The 23,303-nt window shown below is 41.1% G+C and overlaps 1 protein-coding gene across 4 annotated transcripts; it reads right to left on the bottom strand.

Moving 5' to 3' along the window:
- Window positions 1-3: 3 nt before the first annotated feature.
- On the bottom strand, window positions 4-20,879 carry LOC115013707 (solute carrier family 43 member 3-like). 4 transcript variants are annotated; one of them, XM_029440198.1, is made up of 13 exons: window positions 20,339-20,540; window positions 16,467-16,765; window positions 15,529-15,658; window positions 14,508-14,554; window positions 14,338-14,414; window positions 13,521-13,613; window positions 13,281-13,420; window positions 13,034-13,194; window positions 11,517-11,657; window positions 6,283-6,390; window positions 5,662-5,848; window positions 5,406-5,529; window positions 4-160 (listed from the first exon to the last, which is right to left on the bottom strand). In XM_029440198.1, exons 2-13 carry the CDS (start codon window positions 16,657-16,659, stop codon window positions 152-154), a joined length of 1,410 nt encoding a protein of 469 aa, XP_029296058.1. In that variant the 5' UTR covers window positions 16,660-16,765; window positions 20,339-20,540; the 3' UTR covers window positions 4-151. The 4 variants fall into 4 exon arrangements, with proteins under 4 accessions (XP_029296058.1, XP_029296041.1, XP_029296049.1 ...); XM_029440181.1 differs by lacking the exons at window positions 4-160; window positions 20,339-20,540 and adding exons at window positions 3,675-4,582; window positions 20,827-20,879; XM_029440189.1 differs by lacking the exons at window positions 4-160; window positions 20,339-20,540 and adding exons at window positions 3,675-4,582; window positions 20,667-20,683.
- Between the last annotated feature and the right edge of the window lie 2,424 nt (window positions 20,880-23,303).

Here is a 23,303-nt window from a genome sequence, read left to right as displayed (position 1 = left end):
CGCCCACAGGTTTACTTCCAGTAAGAGTTACTGCTCAGAGAAAGTTGTTGTCTTTCTGTTTCTCTTAGGCTCGCTGTTCCTCATATTCCTCGTCAAGCAGACTTTAAGAGTTCCCCTCAGCAAGTCCAGGGCAGTGAAGGTCTCTGCTGGATTAATGTTTCTAAAATACAAAACAAAAACAAAACAGGTGTTTATCATCTTTCAGTTACAGCCCACACAGTACAACATGGCCTCCAGGACTAAGCAGCATCTGTGTAGCAGATTAAATGGACCAATTTACACCCCATCTTTTTTGTTTTTCTACAGCATTTTGATTTAGTTTTTTATTTATAGAATGACAAGTGGTAAATATTGTACAGTTTCATAGAATGTGTTTCACAGACACTGCTCATGCTGGTAATTTATAAAACGTACATTTACATTTTTCTGATCAGGTTTAACACTAACATCTAGTAAGGATGCAACCTGGCGAGGTGTTCCAGGCACGTCCAGCTGGGAGGAGACCCCGGGGAAGACCCAGGATTCGGTAGAGAGATTATATCTCCTCACTGGCCTGGGAACACCTCAGGATCCCCCAGTCGGAGCTGGAGGATGTGGCCCGGAGAAGGGAAGATTGGGGTTCCTTACTGGAGCTGCTGCCCCCGCGACCCGATCCCGGATAAGCGGTAGACGATGGATGGATGGATGGATGATCAGGTTTAAGTAGTCTCTACTCAACTGCTGGGACACTAGCTACCACAGCACCCATTGCGATTGTGCTGGGACATGAAGGGAACACATTTGGATTCACAACAGTAAGCCCCATGAAAATAAATTAATATCTAATTAATTTATCTGGAATATCCTAAACAAAAAATAATTCACAAACTTCCTCTGAATTTATGGAGCAGTGGAAAGTAACTAGTATATTTATTCAAGTACACTTACATCTTAGTACTTTAAGGGGAATATTGTACTTTTTGCTCAACTAAATTAATTTGACAGCTATATTTACTTATATAGTTACTCTGCCGATTCAGAACTGAGAAGGCATTATGTTTATAAAATAGGCCTACAATGCATTACCATACGTTAAACCAGTTGTATATACTCTGGGTTTCTTACGCTGTAACTATATTTAAGTATTTTATATAAGACGATGTCATACGAGGAAATAACACAGCAGTTACCAAATATTTATCTCTCTTTACTTTTATGTTCAGGGTTGGGTATTAACGGACTACATGTAATCGGTATATGTTATCAGATGTAGTTTGAATTCAGTAACTGACTACATTTAAATTTAATTTGACCAGACCCTGTTCATTTTTACATTTTGGAATTTAAATAAACTACTCTAATATCTACTTCTCTCACCACTGTGTTGGTTAAATTTAGATCAGATGTCCCTTTTCTTTGTAATCCAGATAAATTAATTTAATCTATGAGTACTGACCATAGACAGTATATTTAAGGTACTGACACACATAGCACAACGTGGACAAACACAACTGATATTAGACTTTTATAAACGTGACCGTTAGAGGATTTATTAACATTTATCAACACAACATGAGTGAACATAGTAAATATTAGTATAAAAACACTAAATTCTGTATTTCTCTAAATGGAGACGTTAAATCAACTCACATCAGTCAAATCGCGCATCAGTCCGCACACACCTGCTGTCAGTTTATAATTTACATTAGAATGATGATCGTGATTTCCAGCTGATCAAGACATTACATTCTTCGTGAGCATCCGGGTCTGCGCTCTGCAGGACAGCGATGCACCGAGCAGCAGTATCTGCCTGCCTGTCAGAGATCCAGTTGTAATCGCAACAGGTGGAAGCAGAGTGGGAAACATATGGATCTTTTTTATTCGCAGTTATTTTCATGAGCAGCTGTTGTTGTTGTTGTGAATTACAGGATCATTTTACAGATTTGATATTATTTAGTCTACATGATGAAAACATTTTAATTCAACATTCAAAATAAAGAACTGCATCAAACTCACAAATGAGGCCAAAGGACATTTGGTAGGAGCGGTTTGGTAGAAGTACATTTACTTACTTCAAGTACTTGTACTTTACTTGAGTATTTCCATTTTCTCCTACTTTATACTTCTACTCAACTACAATTAAGAGTCAATTAATTAATTATTTCTTTAGTTACTATTTACTTTGCAGATTCCAGTTAATAATACAAAAAATATTAACAACAAATCATTCTCATATATTAAATTTGATTAAGATAAGACTTTATTGACCTTGTGATGAAATTCACAAGCTACCCTGCAGTGTAAATAATATAAAAACACCTCTTTAGCCAACTGCAACATTTTAGTAATGTACATTTTAATACATAAATGATTTATGATGATAAAATGATAAAGGATTTAATAATATAATAAACATTATTCTGAAACAGGCAATATGTCATGATCCTGGTGTCCCTGCTTCCTGTTTTATGTTGAAAAGTTCACTCCGCTTTGTGTCATGTCTAGTTTTACTTCCTGTCTCTGTGTCCTTCCTGTGATTGTTTGCCCTGATTAGATCCTCCTGTGTCCATCACCTGCTGCCCTTGTGTCTTTGCCTGCCTCCTCCAGCTGTGTCTCGTTCATGTGATTAGTGTCTGTACTCTGTATATATATACCTGTCTGTCCCTGTTCCTTGTCAGTTCGTCAACCAAGTTACCTGGTGTCCTCGTGCCACCATGTCATCCTGGTTTGTTGTTTCTGTTCATTTTAGCCTGCTACCTCAGCTTTTGCTTTAAACCTATTTTCTATGCATTTCAGCTAGTGATGGGATGATGATACCTCAAGGAGTGTATTGACACACTATACAAACTGTGTCGGCACTGTATTGATACTGCGCCGGTCACCCAATAGTGCCCCCTGTAGTTGTTAGAAAATCATTGCAGGTAAAGAAATTCCTTGTTTGTGTAAATGCTAAACTGAAATTTATCTGAAAACTATTCAAACCACTTACCAGAACAGAGTAAAAACTAAGGTGGCGCACTGCATTCACTTGTCAAAGAAAAAATGACAATGACATAGGGTATCTATCAGGATCTCGTAATAACAAGATAATATGAATAAAGCAAGTGTAAGGCTATTTCACTGACTATCATATGTATCACAGGTGACGTTGCATTCACTTGATAAAGTGAATGCAATGCGCCACCCAAAAAACATATGGTATATAATGGAAAAACTAACAGTAAACAGTAGTGATGGGACGAGCAACACTGGTGCGTCAGCACTGTGCCGAGAGCCCAAGAGTGAAACCCCGTATTGGTGCGTGTATTGCTTTAAGAACTAATCACGTGACCGATACAGGAAGTGTATCGGTTGAATTTGTCGCGCCAAAGTGTGTTTATAAGGAATCAAACTGTATCAACATGTCGTGGGTTTGTTGGATGGAGTTTTGCTGTTGCGTTATTATGGATCGTTCAAGGAAGTTTTCCCCGGTGTGGAATCATTTTGATCTTCTGACGCCAAACAAGGTAAATCTTTTTCTCCTTTGAGCACTGTTTACTGTTAGTTTTTCCATTATATACCATATGTTTTTTGGGTGGCGCATTGCATTCACTTTATCAAGTGAATGCAACGTCACCTGTGATACATATGATAGTCAGTGAAATAGCCTTACAGGATGAGATTATGGAGCAGCTACATTGTTAGCATAGCCCTGATCGATCCAAACAAAACATGAATTCAGACCTTTTACAACCCGGCATCATGATGCAGTTACTTCGGCATCCGTTTGATGCGTTTAGTACAAGTTAATCACAGCAAAATCTGTTTATTTTGAGTTCATACTGCTGGAATAAACTAGGTTAATTCAGTCTCCATTTTTGGTTAGAACACAGCATTACTCAAAGGTTTACATCTCATTTTTATTCAAGGTCAAAGGTTTGAGACAATCACATTTAATCAAATGTCATAATGGATATTTTTAGACCTAGATACATTTGCTTTGACTTAACAGTCATTAAAAACCGGCATCAAGTTATGGCCAAAAGTGTGTTTTGTGAGGTCACAGTGACCTTGACCTTTTACCTTTTGTGAACCAAATTCTAATCAATCATTCATTCTTGAGTCATGTTAGTGGACATGTTGGATCGACCTTTGGAACGGTCAAGACCATAAGGACGCAGAGGCAGGAGATACAGCAAACTCAAAATGTGGGCATTTATTTTCAATTATTATTATTCATGTCACCAACGCAGCAGCAAGGCCAACTGCGATGCCCAGGTCCCCAGGGTCACCTGCTATGGCTCCCTGGCTGGATGTCGACAGGACATTTGTGCCAAATTTGAAGGCACTCCTGGTGTTTCCTGAGATACGGACAGGCAGGCGTCCGTACAACAAAACATTATGAACTAAAACATGCAAAAGCACTTCCACTAGTTCAAAAGGGGAAACTGCCGCATCCATATGAATTATTTGGACACACCGGATAATGTCAACATTTTGCTGATTCTTGATCATTCCCTTCTTGTTCTGTCTTCCTCTGTTTGGCCAGCTTTTTACAGTAGAGGCTGACGTGAACCGGGTGAATAAAGGTGAGCAGAGACACCAAGGTGACACCCACATTTATCTGAGAGACGGGGTAAAAGATTATTGAACTGGTTAACTCCTCCAGTTTCAAGTCTGGGCAAGTAAAAGAAATTTATTTTTATACACATTATACATGTGAAAATATATAGTAGTGAATTGTGGAGTTAGATGGTATTTTCTTTTGGCAGGCCTGAAATCATGGCTCATCCTCAACACAACCCATCCCCTCATACTATATGAAGACATGTCGCCCAACCCCATATCCCCTGTGATTAATCGACTAGCCGACTACTTTTTGGGAGTAGTAGATGACAACTAAAAGGTCCATTTAAGCGTTTCTTAAATGGGGGGTACTAGTACCCTAGTGGTACTTTCAAGTACTGCAGGGGCTACGGGAGATATTTTTTTAATTATAAAAATGTCATGCATAATTTGTTAAATAATACTAGAATACATTTTATAAAAAAAAAAAAAAAATGTAAACCACATATTTAATATTCATATTTTCAATGCAATCATTAACTGCCGTAAACCGCCAACTGCTGCAACAATCACAATCACGTACACAGTTGTTTTTTCAATTACGGTCTGCTCTGGTCGGGGGGTACTTGGCGAAAAACATATTTCAAAAGGGTACTTTAGTGAAACGGTTTGAGAACCACGGCCCCACAGTTTCAGAGCAGAGAACACCGCTTATTTTTTCACGATTATTAAACTTAATTGTATATTCTTTTATCATTCAAATTTGGCTTGATTGTTAATAACACATTTTTCTGTCGCCTGACTTGGATCACATTTATGTTTGCTTTACTCAGACTTTAAGCAAGGCTAATTACACTGTCACACTTCCTCTTGACACTTACATAGAGCGGATCGCCGTGGAGCTGGTGCTGGATGACATGTTGGATTGGAAACTGGAGAAGCAGCACCAGAGTTGATAATGTCATCACCATCCCTGACAGCTTCCCAAAATGACACATTGGGAAGCTATAGGAGAGATTAAGAGAACAGACAATAGCAGAGGAGAAGCGTCAGATTGAGGGATAAGAAGGATATTGTTGACTAAATTTGCTCTCTACTCTAAAGTGCAGTGGAATTAAGGAGGAAATGTGAACGTACGCAATGCAGAGAAAAGCTTGGTGTCCCCCGTAAAAGAAGGAGCTGTTGACAACCTGCAGGATGAAGGTGAGGTACTGCAGAGGGAGGACAGGACAGGTGAAACACACACAGAAGAAGAAACACTGCAGCGAGGACAAGAAGAGGGCGAGAGGGGTTGAATGCAGGTCTTCTTCCCGCTTGGTCTTTCCTGGGAAATAGGCGAAAGATAATGATAGTTAATGATGGTCAACAGTCTTTGTTGGAACTATCAATAGAAAAGACGATTGAAACTCAACCCAGGCAAATATAAAACATTGTTTTAATTTAGAACACCTGCAGATAAGGACTATTGGAGTATATATTCCAGGAAATACCCCTGACCGAAAGCACAGCATTTAAGGATTTATTTTGAAGAATTTCCTTTAGTTAGGTGCCTGTCAGAAGTCACATGATCACACACTAATCACTGAGCATAAACCACACACGCATGCATATAAAGAGATCTACAAATGCAGAAAAATATGCTATGCATTTTGAGCCTTGGACTCATCTGTGAATCTCTCAAATGGTGACAAATGGCCCAACATTTAGTGAAATAAAAAGTTTTGTTCCACAGTATAATTTGGAGAGAAATTAACTAACCTTGAGTCAGAGGCCTGCGCTTGTGTCTGTCCAGAATGAGGCCGTTTATGGGTGCAATCAGCACTCCGCACAGCTGGGTGAGGGCAAAGGCATTGGTGTAGTGACTCACTGGAGGGGTGGAAGGAAAGAACGCTTGGTTTAGAGGAGGAAACACTTCGGTAATGAAGAAAAATGGCAAAAGTGCTTAGGGTTAGTGTGCCAGAATTTAAACTTAAAAACAATTAACTAACATTATCAACAGAATGTGAAGAGGTAACGGTGCCGCCAAGTGCCGGCTCTGCCGACCTCTCTCCCCGGGGGGCTGCTCTCCTGGCTGCGCCTCCACCGGGAAGACTGGACTAATATGTGGGTCGTTTTCTAGTTTCTGCCACTTTGGATTTAGTCCAATAAACAAACTAACGTAACGTTACACGGACTACAGCCCCAGTTAATATTAGTGCCCAGTAAACACAGATGATCAGCTCCACATGAAGATTATAAAACAGCAGTTGTTTGGCTCTGTTTCAGCAGTTTGGTCGACTTAGTTTTGTATTCTTGCCCACTGACTGACTGACCTTTAAAGACTCATGCTAGTATGTGTTATAGCCCATAAGCTACAAAACATGTGTATATTATTATTTTGTGATATATTTTAAAAGCAGAGCAAGGCTATTTCATCAGTCAGTTATTCTTGTTAGTGGGTTAGACAAGCTCCAACAACCAGAACTTAACTTCAGTGATAAAACGGCTCTGTGCTGGCTGTGCCGTTGTTTACCTATAGAGAGAGCGATGCTGCCCGACTAGGCAGAACCTACCCTTGGCGTGGCGCACCGCTTGAAACTGCCATCGAGCACTGCGCTCAAAGTTAAAATTAATTCAACTTTGACCTCGATGGCCGCTGAGCTTTCAAAGCACAACCAGTGAGTTAGCAGCTGTATGAAGCGGCACAGGCAAGCAGGGGAGGTAACCATAGCAACAAGACTAACTAGCTGCCTTAATAATAATAATAATAATAATAATAATAATTTGTATTTATAGGCACACTTTTCATTTGCATAAACAAAACTCAAAGTGCTACAGAGTAAAAACGATGAGCAAAATATACATAGAAAAAAAACATTTGGTAGACCGTCAAGACAACACTTTGGTTAAAGTCTAGCAAAATGCTCTGTTAAAAAGATGCATTTTTAGACCCGTTTTAAAAGCATCCACAGTCTGTGGCGTCCTCAGATGTTCAGGGAGAGCATTCCACAGTCTGGGAGCAGAAGGCGCGATCTCCCATGGTTTTGAGCTTGGTCCTGGGGGGAAGGAGGAGCTTAGCCTTTACAGAACAGAGGTTTCTTGTGGAAGTTTGTGGGGTGAGCAGTTCTGAGGTAGGATGGAGCATTTCCGGGAATGCACTGATGGGTGTAAAGGGAGATTTTATAATCAATCCTGAGCCGGGAGCCAGTGCAGTGATTTGAGGATGGGTGTGATGTGTTCGTACTTTCGTACTCTCATCAGGATCCTAGCAGCGCTGTTCTGGATGTATTGCAGCTTCTGGATGTTTTTGCTAGGAATCCCGATGAGAAGTGCGTTGCAGTAGTCAAGTCTTGAGGAGACAAAGGCATGGACAAGCTTTTCAGCATCTGACAGAGTATGGGGAAGAGTTTGGCAATATTTTTGAGGTGGTAGACGGAGTTCTTGCATGTTTGTCTGATGTGGGCCTCAAAGGTCAGGTGAGGATCCTATTTTAACACCCAGATTGGTGACTGTTGATGAGAGTGGAATGTTCTGACCGGAGAAGGTGATGCAGGTTATGGAGGAGGACTGGACCTGATGTGGGGTGCCAACTAGAAGGGCTTCGGTTTTAGTGCTGTTTAATTGGAGGAAATTGTGCTTCATCCACGCCTCTATCTCCATCAGGCAGGTGGTTAATGTGGATGATGGCAGAGGTGCAGAGGGGGTTGATTTAGTTCTGATGTAGAGTTGTGTGTCATCAGCATAGCAATGGAACGATAGTCCATGCCGGTTGATGACACGACCAAGGGGGCACATGTAGATGGTGAAAAGAGTGGGGCCTGGGACAGATCCTTGAGGGACACCACAGGTGACAGAGTGTTTGTGATTTTGACACTCCCAAGGTGACGTGCTCAGTCCTCCCAGTGAGATATGAGATGAACCAGTTTAGGGCCGAGTGAGAGAGTCCGATTGTGGCGTGAAGACGGTTGAGGAGGATGTCATGATCAACGGTATCAAATGCTGCAGTTAGATCAAGGAGGATGAGGAGAGATGGAGATCCGGCGTCAGCTGTCATCAGCAGATCGTTGGTGACCCTAACCAGGGGAGTTTCTGTACTGTGGCCAGGGCGAAAACCAGACTGGAATTTTTCAAAGAGGTTATTGAAGTTGAGATGGTCCTGAATCTGAGTGGCAACTACTTTTTCCAGCACCTTAGATATAAATGGCAGGTTGTAGATGGGTCTGTAGTTGGCAAGGACATCTGGGTCTAAGGTGGGTTTTTTGAGGAGTGGTTTGATGAGAGCAGTTTTTAAAGGGGATGGAACATGACCAGACTGGAGGGAGTGGTTTATCACTGTAGTGATGAGGGGACTTATGGCACAAATGTTAGATTTGACCAGGGCTGTGGGAAAGGGGTCCAGGGCACAGGTGGAGGGTTTCATCTCTTTGATGATCCTCATTCTCTTGCTGCGAGATGTCAGTGAAACGGCAAAGAGGCTGGGTAGGTCCGGGCTGGGGGTTGACAGTCGGGACTGGCAGCGGAGTTGGAGAGAGTGGATGGTATATACTTTTTTCTGAAAAATGCGATGAAATTGCCACACTGCTCCTCTGTGGTGTCTTGGAGTAAAGGAGTTTGTGGTTTGAGGAGATGTTTTACTGTGGGAAAAAAGTTGCTTGGAGTTGCCAGGGCTATTGTTGATGATGTTGGAGTAGAAAAGTGACCCGTGTGTCATCTTCCACAGCTCGCAGGTGTACCAGGGGGCTGAGCGTGAGAAGGAGACTGCTCAGAGATTTGTTGTAAAAGTCAACAGATTCATTGACTGATGTGAGATTTATAGCAGAGAGATGGTGGAGATCCGAGGTCATGGTGTCCGGGTTGATGTTTCTCAGATTTCTGAAATGGATTTGACGCTTTGGTTTGGTGTCGGAAAGCAGGAGTGGCAGATCCATTGGGATGGCCTTGTGATCCGACACACCCAGATCGTAAACGGATAGATTACGGATGCACGGTGAACACTGAGAACATTTCCTATCATGTAAAGGCAGCTTTACACTCAAAGTTTATTTAAAAAAAAAGGTCTGCAAAGTCGATGCAGCAGAACCTGGTACCTACTTTACCCACAATGCAACTCAACAGGCATCAGCTCTGTGGGAGATTCAGGTGTGTTATGCTAGCAGCAGTTTATATAGACGGAATCGGAGTTTCGGGCTTCCGGTGGAATCGCAATGCATGCTGGTGTGGCAAGCCTAGAAAAGTGAGCACCAACTCTACAAGGGCCGCCATATTGTATTTCTTCTCTACGTATTTACATTGTATTTAGCTTATTCTTCAAGCGTGTTGTAAACAAACCTACTACTCTACAATGAGTTCTGAACTCCTTTCTTATGATGAGGTTCAGATGTGGAAAGTTGAAGCTTTGAAAGTATTTTGCCGCAAGCGGAATTTAAAGGTTTAAGGAACAAAACTGGAGCTTATTGCCAGGGTGTTTGCTGCAGTCAGAGATGGGTATTGAGGAGCAACCAACAGCTAACGAAAGACTTTCAATCACAGAAAAAGAAAAGACTAAGCTTTTGGTTATGCCGAGTGGCGTTTCAGTGCCTGATCCCTTGACATTGCAGGATGGCTGGGTCAATGAAAACAACAGCATGACTTCTTGGCCGCCGATATACCTCAGCGATATAACATTATCTTTAATGTCTGACCACCCAGGGAACGATGTCGAGTTTCATAAACGAACTTTGAACGAATACAAAGAAGGCAAAGCATTTAGACTGTTTGACTGTGGCTGGTTGAAACAAATATCTTTCAATCCTCTCGCAGATTCTGAATATAGCTTTTTGAAAGCAAAATGTACTCATTCAATGAAAGTTTCCCATACGCCACATTCAGCATGGATCTGCGCAGTCAAGAAAACTGGCGATGTCATAAGTGCTTATTGCAGTGTAAGCTATTACAAATATATACCTAACTTGTGTTTGTTAATTATTATAAAACTCAATATATAGAAAGTACATTTGTCAATATATAACTCAAGTAGATCGACTACATATACCCCAGGTCGAGTTCAGGATCAGGGAATTCATTTGTTGGTTTTCCTTGCATGAAATGCTCCCTGCAAATCCGCCAAGATTTCTTGGGCTCCCAAGACTTCCCATTGTAATCCTGTCTCTTTACAGCTTTGGTCCATGCTAGCCTTCTATCTTTGTTCTTTAGTGCTGTTGGAAATGGAAATAGTTCGAACGGGGGCTTGCAGTCGCAATTTTTTCAATCGTGAAGCTCACAATGAGATTCTGCCCATTTATTTAGCTTTTTCCCACTGTTTGAACATCCTTTCACCACACAATGTCGGTGTCCAAATCCCATAACTAGAAGAGCGATGATTACACACTAAAAACTAGCCAAATACAATGTAAACACGCTTGAAGAATAAGCTAAATACAATATAAACGCGTAGAGAAGAAATCCAATATGGCGGCCCTTGTAGAGTTGGTGCTCACTTTTCTAGGCTTGCCACACCAGCATGCATTGCGATTCCACCGGAAGCCCGAAACTCCGATTCCGGCTAGCCTGGAGCCTCTAGCCTCAAACTCTAGGAGCAGATCTTTAGACCCAACTGACGCTGACTGTTGAAGACAAACTCTAGGCAAACATGAACCATGTGAAAGGAATGATGTGCATTACTTGGGTTAAATGGTCATTGACTCTCAGATGTTGGTTTCCAAAAGCACCTGAAGGCAATAACATCAGCACCGAACAACACACAGCAAGTCTTTTATTTCAAGGCTATGTTTTAAAGTTTGCTGGTCTGGTTGCATTCATTTCACAGGTTAGAGGTAACTGGTACTGTAGCCCTAATCCTGTTGCCATGGTAAAAGCTGCTATGACAGTTTAGTATATCTCAAGCACTGATTTAGGAAAGTTCAACATGATGACATGCATGTCACATGACCTTGGCATTCTGCTTTTAATTTGGACAAGCAGCAAGTTACACAGAAAAATGCTCCTAGAGATTCAATCATTTTATACCTCCTCACCCAAGGTTTGATCATTATTGGACAGCCGTGTGAGCATGGAGTTGACGTTAGATAAGAAGAGGAACTGACAGAGGAGTGTGATGACCACCCACACCAGGTGCCACAGGAAGAGCCAGGACAACACACAGCTACGGAAACTAGCTGAATGTAAGGAAAGAGAAGAGTGGAAAACAGGAAAATTAACGTTTTTAGAGAAAAGCTTAGCTTTGGTTACTCTTACCCTTTAATGTTAACTCCTGGGAGTTATTTTGTAATGAAATGTTGCTGTGTCTGTATCTGCCTCGTCTCCTACTTCCACTTGAGTACTTGATGTAAACATTTCCCAGAATTACTTTTGATTAGATGGAGAAGGCAGATCCACAAGTTGTGACAGCAATGCTTTCTGGGCTAAAATAAAATGAAAGGGCATCTTCTTCTATGATGTAGGATTGTTGGTACAAAACAAAGCCTGTAGATAAGTCTTGCTCTTTAAACTTGAGTAACTGAAACTAAACTTGATGTTTACTGCCAATCTTGGAGATATCAAACTCCGCTGAAATCATTACTTAAAGTTACAATCTCGAAGACCTCCGTTTCGTTCTCTTTGGTGGCACCTATGGCGATAAGTGGTAATTACAGGTGTGTTTTTGGATCTTACTTCCCAGCGATCCCACAATGTTGCCGCTTGCAATTCTTTCTGGGAATGTCGCCACAGACACCCAGTTTGTAATTTATAAACTGTTATGTGCAAATGAATGCAGAATCAGTTGGCAGATTTTGGTTTCAGAAGTATTCTGGTGACCGTTTGCAGTCCGTTATTAAGCGGACTACTTCTCGTAGTAGTCAATACTACTCGGACTGCTACTCCTAGTAGTCTGAGTAGTATTGACCATGACATTTGAGCAGTATTTGGTTACATGTAGATAAGCAGTTTGGTGGAGGGCTAAAGAGGCGGAACATATTATGCAATCACAGAACCCATTGGCTATCGTCTGACAACGATTAAGCTTTTTATTAGCTAAAGATTAAACTGAGTGTAAACTGGCTATATTGTCTCTCAACTGCAATTGCAAAAGTACTTGGTTTGGTTCAGGAAAAGATCATGGTTTGGGTTAAAATAAGTAAGTTTGTTATGTTACATAACTTAAGTAACATGTCAGTTAACTGACATACATACGTAACTTAAAATAAGTGAACGTGTCGACTTTTTGTTTTACTATGGGACACAAACCGAAGTCTCCTGGGGGAAAGTCTGTCTTTCTCTTATTCATCCATCCACCCCAACCTGCTCCTGATGCTTACTTTGTCGCATATTATTCTAAGTTACCTGACATAATTCCTCCATAATAACTACAACCACTAGAGGTCTCCGCCTAAATATTTTTAACCTCCCAGCTTACCAATAGATAATAACGGCCCACTGAGCCAATTAGGAGGTATAGTAGGGTCAAATCACCTCAGATCTATCCTCCTGATGACAACTGATAACGGCCTTTTAACATGCTGATAACATATGGAATAAAGATAAATGACAATACCTTCCTCTTGCTTGGGCTCATGCGGTGGTTTGAGCAGATGCAAGGCAGATGCCTCTGCTGTCTTGTTCTTTTTATTCCTCTTTACATCTAATTCCTTTATTTCTTCCTCGTTGTTCTCCTCTTTCCCTCGTTTTCCCCTCCTTCGGCCGGGGCAGCTTACTCTGTTAGAGCAGAAGTGGTGAGTGATGACAATACAACTATCGCAGGAACAAGCAAACTTCACCGGGATGGTGCAGTTTGTCCTTACCCATAAGTGTATGTTTCTGGCAGCGGGTAGGGGATATGCCCTCTGGGCATTAAGAAGAAGGTACGTAGGAGGAGAATTATGCTGCACAAGGTTAGGAAGAGAAAACATGCATAAAGAGACACTCCTTTTTCATGCAGCAGCTAGAGAAAGAAAGACAAAAGGGAGAAGATATACACTTTACATTTGTGTCGTGGATTGAAGAGCACTTTAAAATGTGTTATTGCATCAGATATCCATTACCTTTATGATGAGAAAGACGACAGCAGAGGAATCATAGGCCCCGTTGTAGATTGTGATGATGGTTGAGCGATAGCAGTTAAACAGGTTCCCCACCTAAACATATACAGTGGTGTGAAAAAGTATTTTTCCCCTTGCAGATTTCTTCTATATTTGCATATTTGTTACACTTAAATATTTCAGATCATCAAACTTATTTTAATATTAGACAAAGATAACCCAAGTAAACACAAAATGCAGTTTTTAAAATGATGATGAAAAAGCTATCCAGCCCTATGTGAAAAGATTATTGTCCCCTTTGTTACTAAATCCACCAATTGACCAAATTTAAATAATAATTGGGTTCAATTTCCCTCAACACACCCAGGTATGATCACTGCCAGCCCTGTTGAAGCTAAACATCACTTAAATAGAACCGGTCTGTCAATGTGAAGTTGGCTAAGAAGAATGGCACACTTTACAAAAAATACGAGTTTGCCCGACTCTGCTTTTAATAAATAAGGGAAGGTCTCCTCATTTAGGCAGGCAAGTTTTAACTTGTTTGGCAGGTACAACTGCGTCTCCATCTATCTCCCGTTCACTGTGACTCTCATCCATATGCTTTCGTCTTCTTCTGTGTGTTTACTGGCGGATAACGTTTTTCAGTTAAAGTTAAACATAATACTGCCACCTGCTCTATCGGAGGCCACTTTTTTGAAAGGTTAAAAATACGGGATAATTACGGGAAATTATTTAAACGGGATAGAAGTAAAAATACGGGATAATCCCGTACTATATTCTCACTCATACCAAGCAAGTTTTTAGGCCAGACACCACAAACCTGAACATTGGTGATGTAGAGGGTTGATCCAGCAATACCAAGACATGCAATCGCAGGGTACAGCAACACCGACGTCTCTGTGTGAGAGAGACGGAGCAGAGAGATATATATAAGGGAAGGTTTCTGATCCAGTATCTGCTCTAAAACTACAATGTGCAAAAACAACATACCTGTATTTGACAGTGTTATTAGCAGTGTGCCAGTGGTGTACAAAGATCTGCAGGAAAATCATTTCTAATTCAGCTCACATTTCAAGGTGTCAAGATGCCTATTTGAATCATCTCTGGTGTAAATGCAAAGGTTAAATCTAACCAGAAGTATAGTTTCCCCAGTTTGGAGAAGCAAGCAAATCAGAAGTGATGGTAAATACGAACTGACCCTTCTGATCCTCTGTAAAATTCCATGGGCAACTAAAATGTAACAGATCACAGTTACTTAGAGCATCAGAAACCTCCTGTAGCACCATCTATGCAAACTCTGCACATTCACTTCTAGAAGTAAATGCTTCTTGTGAAACAGTTGAATTGAATGTTTGCAGTTCGAATTGCAAAAGCACGAAGGGAGACGATAGTTTTCCATACAGTTTGAATGGTAATAATCCATTCAGCCACTGTAGAGATAACAAAGTCAAGAAAACTGTCTTGACCGCAAACTGAGGAAGTAGTTTATACGGAGTATGACTTCAGTAGGCTATAAGCTGTAGGTGGGTGATTTTTACCATAATAACCCAAGGAAAATCGAACATGAAATAGGGAAAGATCATTGCTGAGAATAAGGTAATTGAAAGGTCTGGGGACATAGATACTTTTTCAGGGGGTGGCTGTGTGACTGCCAGTGAGTAGAGGTGACAAAATGTTGTGTAGTTTTCTATTTGTGGAAAGCTAATGTTACCCAAGTAGTCTGTGAGCACCAACATGTGCAAAAACATTTACCTTGCCAATTTATGCCTGCACTGCCCCTTTATGCTAGTAACCCTGTCACTACAGGTAAAGCATGTTTTAGCCACAGCCAGTGAGTAAATAACACCTTGTCAGCTTCGCACTATATACACCTTAATTAGCAGCCTGAAGAGACCTCACCAGGAAGGTAAATATTAGCTCCTCTCCTTTCCCTCAACAGCTCGTAAAGTCACGAACCATTAGAAACCAAACATCAAATAATAAAACACAGTTTCTGTGATGGCGTGCTCACAAAGCTATCAGCCTTGCCACTGCGGTTCCACAACGGTCGAAGATGTATCCAATGGGGAAGCGTATTATTGTGTTGGAGATGGAAGCGACAGACATGATCCAAGAGAAGTGCTCATCCTGACCACTGCAATCTGTAAGAAAGAAAGATAAAAGAAGGAGAAGAGGCCCATATGGAAAGAGTTGAACGTTTGTGTGTGCACACTGCATGTTTGTTTTGTCAGGGTCCACGTATCCTCATACAACTTACTATTTAGTGGATGCAGAGTAGGAAAACCAAACACATGAACTGTGACTGATATACAGTGGTGTGAAAAAGTATTTGCCCCCTTCCCTATATCTTCTATTTTTGCTTATTTGTCACATTTAAATGTTTCAGATGATCCAACTAATTTTAATATAAGACAACATGGGTAAACACAGAATGTAGCTTTTCAATGATAATTTAATTGCAAGTGAGGCCTGCAGTTCCTTAGATGTTAGTCTGGGTTCTTGTGTTCTCCTTGATGAGCCGTCAATGAGCTCTTGGAGGAATGTTGGCCGGCCTCCTGGGAAGGTTCACTACTGTTCCAAGTGTTCTCCATTTGTGAATAATGTCTCTCACTGTGATTCGCTAGAGTCCCAGAGCCTTAGCAATGGCTTTGTAACCCTTTCCAGGGCAATTACTTTTTCACATAGGGCCGCGAAGGGTTGGATAGCTTTTTTCCCTTCAATAAATGAAATCATCATTTAAAAACTGCATTTTATGTTTACTTGGGTTATCTTTGTCTAATATTAAAATATGTTTGATGATCTGGAACATTTAAGTGTGACAAATATGCAAAAATAGAAGAAATCGGGAAGGAGGGAAGTACTTTTTCACTCCACTGTATGTAAATACAACAAGTAGAAGACTAGAGCAGGCTTTGTGTTTGCCCTCAATATATTTGCATGCTCACATACCTATATACACAGCATTGTCTTCCTCTCTGGTGACATTGGTGCAGTATCCAGCAAAGTATCCATCAACTTTCAGCACAAACACCAGAGAAGCCCAGCCGAAGACAACCCCTGTGAAGAACAAACTCTCCACGAGTCCAGACAGCACTGTCAAACAGTAGTGCAGCTTCACTCGTCCTCCTTGGCATTTGAACATCCTGCGAAACGCTGCTGCTTCCCCCTGAGCAGCTGAGCCAGGATGATGATTTCTAATAATTACCAGTGGGGTGGTAAAACTGTCACAGCAATAACCGGGAGGTTACCTAGAAAAGGACATACGTTACTAATTTACTACAGTGTGAAGGAGCTCAACACACGCAGTGACCTTTGTATTTATTGTAACAAAGGTGTGTACATAAGGTTAAGGTTATGGGAGAAAATTGTCTTGGAGAAGATGACATTGCTGCAACACATATGCAGACAATTGCAGACAAAAGCCTGAGATTTAAAATGAAATAAAAATAACAAAAACAAAAAACAACCAGCCAATCAATCACATTCCATTCAGCATGTTAAGAGCTGCAGATAGTCGAGGCATACATGTGTAAAGACAACCAATCACATCTCTACGTGTTTACAAGCCTCCATTGATCAGTTTAACTGACAGAGGGACACATGAGTGTTTATGATGATTGTGCTTACACAATGGGACCCTGTAGCTTCTCCCAGAATTAATTAGCACAAACTCAGAGTTCAACACATTAAAGGGGTCTATGGTAGCTCTATAGAAGATGAGCATGATATTCCCACAGACCCCAAAAGCTCTGAGTCTCTGAAGGAAATGTAGACGCTGGTGGATTCTTGTAGACACACTTGAAACATGCCAGCTGAGATCACCATCAATGTGGACCACTACAGATGTGTAAGAATTGGTCTGTGTACTGTATTGCTTACGGCTTGTTGTGGCCTGTTTGATAAAAAAAAAAGAATACCATTTGATCAAAAAAGGTCTCACTTCCAACTGAACACGTTTTTTGTATGAATAGTATTAAAAGCAGAACTAAAATGGATAAAAAGCAGTCTGACATATGCAGCGGGAGTTTCAAGAGAAGCTGCATTATTGTGGAGATGACATCATTTGTACTGCGATTTCCTGTGTAAGCAAATCGTTATCATCTAGAGATGGTTCCACCTCCTCACGTAGTTCCTCTGTCACACTCCTCTCCAAGGATTTCATGACATTGGAAGTTAAAGCTACTGGCCTATAATCATCGTTTTCCTGAGGACGAGACTTTTTGGGGACTGGAATTAATATGGATTTCTTCCACCATGTGTGCATCTGTGGAGAGCATTTTGTCTTCACAGACATTACAGCTTACTTCATCTACCACTTCATGGCATTCTTTTAAAGTATCTGTGTCAAACCGTATAGTAAAAACTATTCAGTTAATTTGCCTTTGCAGTTGTAGGAAAACATTGGCTTCCTCTTGAAGTCCATATTAGTTATTTCTCTGAATGAGTCCCACAGTTTCTTTGTGTCAGATTTGAACAAATGTTGTTCCGCTCTAGATAGAGGCAGTAATTTACTCTGTGGAAATGTCTGCATCCTGAATGGAAATGTCCCAGTTTGTGCAGAGAAAGCAACCTTTTAACTCCTCTGTGTGGACGCTAAACCACACATCTTTGTTACTGGTTTACTGGACTTAAAAACTTGGCTGTTGCTGCACTTACTGAAAAAAGCCTAGTGTGAAGTAAATAAACTCCTGATTGTATTGTGTCACACTTAATGATTATCACATATACTCGTCCACCTCAATCAAAATGTATTATTGCACAAAATGTATTTCTGCACAAATTTATAATGAGCACTATATTAGTTATGAATGTGAAGCACTGTAGGTTCTCTTCAAAGAGTTTCAGGTCTACCTCCATCTCGTCACAACAAGACTGCCAACCAAGGGGCATAACCGCGCCAACATGGACCAATGAGGGATGACGACACCCTTCTGTTTACCAACAGACAGCTAACTGGCTCTTTATTGATTCGGACTGTGGACTTGGTGTGTGAAAGTGTCCTCGGCTGAGGGTATTTTTGAAATGCTGTCATCATCACTTTAAATAAATAAGTATCTTGATCATCTAGAAGTTTACTGGATTCAATTGAAAGGCAATCACAGCGCCCTTTGGGCTTCAAAACCCAACACTAGCAAGGGTTTCTCCTATTTGCGGTACTTAAAATCGCATAGGATCAACATAGGTGCATCGGGCTTATTTTGTAGATGCCGGTAGACACGGTCTGTGATTTGATCCATGTGGTGGAATGTACACGGGGGGCACACACACACACACACACTAGGTTGCATATAGATAGTGTCCAAACACGTGACAACACTGTGTGACAAGATTCAGAGAAAAAGTCCAAATTTGCGGCCTTGACCTGTACACGCTAAAGCCATCGGATTACATTGAGGATTTAGATTCATTACCGCCGATTGAATATCCGGATATTGTGAACTACGTTGTGCTACAAACATCGTGGGCAACCAACGCACAAATGAAGGCATACAAGAGTTTAGATGCTTATAATTTCTTTGTTTCTGGCTGGGTTGGTAGTCTTCTTACCAAACCACTGAAAGATGACAGGGTGCTCGTCCATGCCCGTGTAAATCACTCTCAAAGAGCTCGAGATACACCGCTCAAGCCGTGGTTTGTGAGTGAGAAGAGCGGCGATGGTATCCTCGCACACTGTGATTGTATGGCTGGATTAAGCGAAGCATGTTCTCACATTGGTGCTTTGCTTTTCGCAAGTGAAGTAGTCTCAAGAATAAGCAAAACAAAAACATGCACAGAAGAAAAGAGCAAATGGCTGCCATCACATGTCAGGCTCCAGCATATCTTAAAGATCTCATAGTACCTTATAAACCAACTAGAGCATTACGCTCCCAGAATGCAGGGTTACTTGTAGCTCCTAGAGTCTCTAAGAGTACAATGGGAGCCAGAGCCTTCAGCTATCAAGCTCCTCTCCAGTGGAACCAGCTTCCAGTTCGTGTTCGGGAGGCAGACACACTCACCACATTTAAGAGTAGGCTAAAGACTTTCCTTTTTGATAAAGCTTATAGGTAGGGCTGGCTCAGGTTTGCCCTGGATCAGCCCCTAGTTATGCTGCTATAGGCTTAGACTGCCGGGGGACACCTCCATGCTCTCTTCCTTCTCTTCCTCTCTCCTCCCCTCCCTCTCTCTTCTTCTCCCTCTCTATCTGTATGCATTTATGTAAATGTATGTTACTAACTCACCATCCGGGGTATCATCCCCGGAGTGTCTGTCTCTCATGTGGCAGGTTGCCACTGATAAAGTTTACGTCAGGATCATGAATCGTGACAGCGCCTGCTGACCTGGTCCTGCTGGACACCGGGAAGCCTTATTGACATTTTCCTGGATTCATCCATGCTTTCTATTTCTTTTTTTTCCAACACAACATAATTTCTGTCAAATGTTGTATTTGTACTATGTTGTTTATCCTGTACACACGACATCTATTGCACGTCTGTCCGTCCTGGGAGAGGGATCCCTCCTCAGTTGCTCTCCCTGAGGTTTCTTCCATTTTTTCCCCTTTAATTTTGGGGTTTCTTTTAGGAAGTTTTTCCTTGTGCGATGCAAGGGTCTAAGGACAGAGGATGTCGTAACCTGTACAGTCTGTAAAGCACACTGAGACAAATGTATAATTTGTGATATTGGGCTATACAAATAAATTTGATTTGATTTGATTTGATGTAAAGAAAGTGCCTTATTTACCAGTAAGCGATATGGAGAAGTAAGGTCTTACAGTGTTCAGGTATATCATGAGCACAAATGTTTAACGTAAACATTGAAAACATAGCTTTAGCATGAGCTCTTACCAGATATAAAGTGGACGCCACACACACGGGTGAATTGTGCTTTTTCTTCTGTTAAATCCTCACGAGATAATGTGATGATGAAACCAGTTTACGGTGTTCAGTAGACAGCAATTCATCCCTCTTTTGTGGATCGTTGTTTGTGATGATTTTAGGAAATGAACCGTTTCTCTGGGTCACGAGTAGCGTTATTACTGCATGTATACACTGATTGGCATTTTCTTTCAATCTTAGACGTTTAAATACAAAGAAAATTACAAAGCGTTGCAGCAACTCCCATGCGAACGGGCGCAGTCTTGGTTGTGTATATCATCCAACATGGCTGACTTACGGGTTGGGACGTAAGCGTGACGTCACATGCACACGATCTATTCAGAGTCGCAATGTCTCTGATTGCATAGTTGGGAAAAAACACCATCTGTGTAAAGTTGTCCGTCACATCGTTGCAAAACCATGTTTACGTAAAAAAACAAGCATCAAATAAGACTCACGATACTCGTAACAGGCTCCAACATGTTTGTACAGATCATTCAGCTTGTTTTTAAGAAGCGAGGATTGCAGTGTAGCAAAACCTGCAGCAGTAGTTTGGTGTCTAATTTGGTGACACGGGGTCTGTGACGCCCCTCTCGCCACGCTTTCTGGTCCGGTGAGCAGCAGTAGTAGCTCATTGGGGACATTGTTCTCTCTCTCTCTCTGCCCTGCGCCTCTAAATGACACTATAGCGCTACTTACTGGCTGTTTGTGGGACAGAATAAATCAGTTCTTCAATTTAAAATAAGGATTAATACCACTTTGCGTTAGTTGTCTAGTAAGGATGCCACCTGGCCGCCTCCCTAGGGAGGTGTTCCAGGCACGTCCAGCTGGTGGAGAGATTATATCTCCTCACTGGCCTGGGAACGCCTCGGGATGTGCGGATGTGGCCCGGAGAAGGGAAGTTTGGGGTTCCTTACTGGGGCTGCTGCCCCCGCGACCCGCGGTAGAGATAGACAATCGATGGATGGATGGATTAATACCACAGTGTGAAAGTAGACAACTGCACTAAATTAAAATCAAGCATTCAGATTATTTCTAAAAGAGGAGCTCAACTCTAGATTATCGTTAGCACTGTACATGTAATCACATAGATAATTCTGAGCATATTATTACTAATACAGGGGATTTTAATACAGCAATACAGCTTTGTCCTGCTCAAAACTACCTTGGATTTGAAACTTCAGTTGATCCGAATTCTTAAAGTAAAGTGTTATCATCAAAATGTAATTAAAGTATAAAATGTACTCATTCAGAATGACCCCCTCTGAATGTTATATTAACATAGGCTATATTATTGCATTGTTGGTTTGTTGTTGTTATTATTATCATCATTCTTCTTCTTCTTCTTCTTCTTCTTCTTCTTCTTCTTCTTCTTCTTCTTCTTCTTCTTCTTCTTCTTCTTCTTCTCCTCATCATCATCATCATCATCATCATCATCATCATTATTATTATTATTATTATTATTATTATTATTATTATTATTATTATTATTATTATTATTCGTGAGGCATCAGCAGCAATTTAATGTCGAAGCTGGTCAAGGTAGAAAGCCGAAAGGATTAATCGAGCAGTCCTTTAGTCAATTCCACAGAACATTTTGATAATTCAATGCATTAGCAAAATAGTTGCTGATTCATTTAGTTTGAGTACTTTTTCGAGTTAAGATGCCCAGGATTTGCTGGTTACAGCTTCTGAAATATGAGTATTTGGTGTCAATCCAACGACCTTCTGGTGTTTGACTGTTGACTGTCTGTGGGAAGTTGGGAAAGGCATTTTCCGCTACTTTCTGACATTTTTTGGACAAACGATTAAACAATTAATGGTAATCGATATTTGCAGTCCTTAATTAAACAAAGCATCAAGATATTAAAAGCTGATTGCATATTTTGCATGCAAACTTGCAAAGTATAGTTGAGCCGCTAGCTATGATATCACAAATGCATACCTATCAACATTGGAATTTCAAAATAAGGGACATTTTTGGGCGGACTCAGCCACCCAGCCCCCACCCGAGTAAATGTAAACACATAAGGGACGGGTATATACATTCAGGAAATACATGTTTATTTAAAGTATGTATTACTTGTACAGACATGTTTATTTATTTAATCTATGTATTTTATTTATTAGTTATTATCATCCATTTATTTGACGATTGATGAGTTGTGTGGCTTTTGTTTCCCCTGACGAGTAGCCTACTTCCTTGCGATTGCAGAGTCTGGAAACATGTCGCGACACTGCGACTGAAATCATCGCAGAAGCTGAAGGCTACATTATTTTTGGCGCAAAGCATCGACATCCTTCCCTCAGCTTTGGTCACTTGGTTTGCCTCCGACACAGTTCTTGTCACACATGAAGTCATTGACAGTGTGTGTTTTTGTGCCTCTTGGCGTGCTTGTGCTTGGACGATTTTTCATGCTGGCGAACATCGTTTTTTCCGCCGTGTGCAAAGCTAAAATATGAATGGCACACTTACTGGAGGCCACTGTACACTTTTTTAAATTAGGCAAATTGAAAGGTTAAAAATACGGGATAATTACGGGAAATATTTAAACGGGAGGAAAACGGGATAGAAGGGAACATACGGGATAATCCCGGGAAAAACGGGAGTGTTGACAGGCATGCAAATATGTTTGAGCAACAGCACAATATCTGCCCCTGAAACCAGCACCAGTAAACTGTCTCCAAAACAGACCTGATGCATTGCCTCGGACTCTGCTCTGTAATAGCACCACCGCGGCCACATGAGGGCAGTATCGCAACTCTATCAGTGGCATCTAATCTTAGAGGATATATCCATATGCGAAATAAAAAATAATGCAAAGTGTCTAAAAGCTGAGAAAATGAGATAATGCAGAATGCAGAATGCGTTTCAAGTAGACAGCAAGACTGGGATGAATTAATTATACTATATATTGTGAAATGAGAAAGCTTA

This window comes from Cottoperca gobio, chromosome 1 (assembly GCF_900634415.1).
Source record: "Cottoperca gobio chromosome 1, fCotGob3.1, whole genome shotgun sequence".
Taxonomy (NCBI): domain Eukaryota; kingdom Metazoa; phylum Chordata; class Actinopteri; order Perciformes; family Bovichtidae; genus Cottoperca; species Cottoperca gobio.
This window is presented reverse-complemented; position numbering and strand designations above follow the sequence as displayed.

Excerpts from the sequence above, each read along its gene's own strand:
- LOC115013707 (XM_029440181.1), bottom strand. The coding sequence starts at position 16,659 with ATGTTCAAATGCCAAGGAGGACGAGTGAAGCTGCACTACTGTTTGACA. Across the intron at positions 14,555-15,528 it reads GTGGCAAGGCTGATAGCTTT|ATCTTTGTACACCACTGGCA; the intron begins GTGAGCACGCCA and ends ATTTTCCTGCAG. Across the intron at positions 4,583-5,405 it reads TCCACGGCGATCCGCTCTAT|ATAAATGTGGGTGTCACCTT; the intron begins GTAAGTGTCAAG and ends CCCGTCTCTCAG.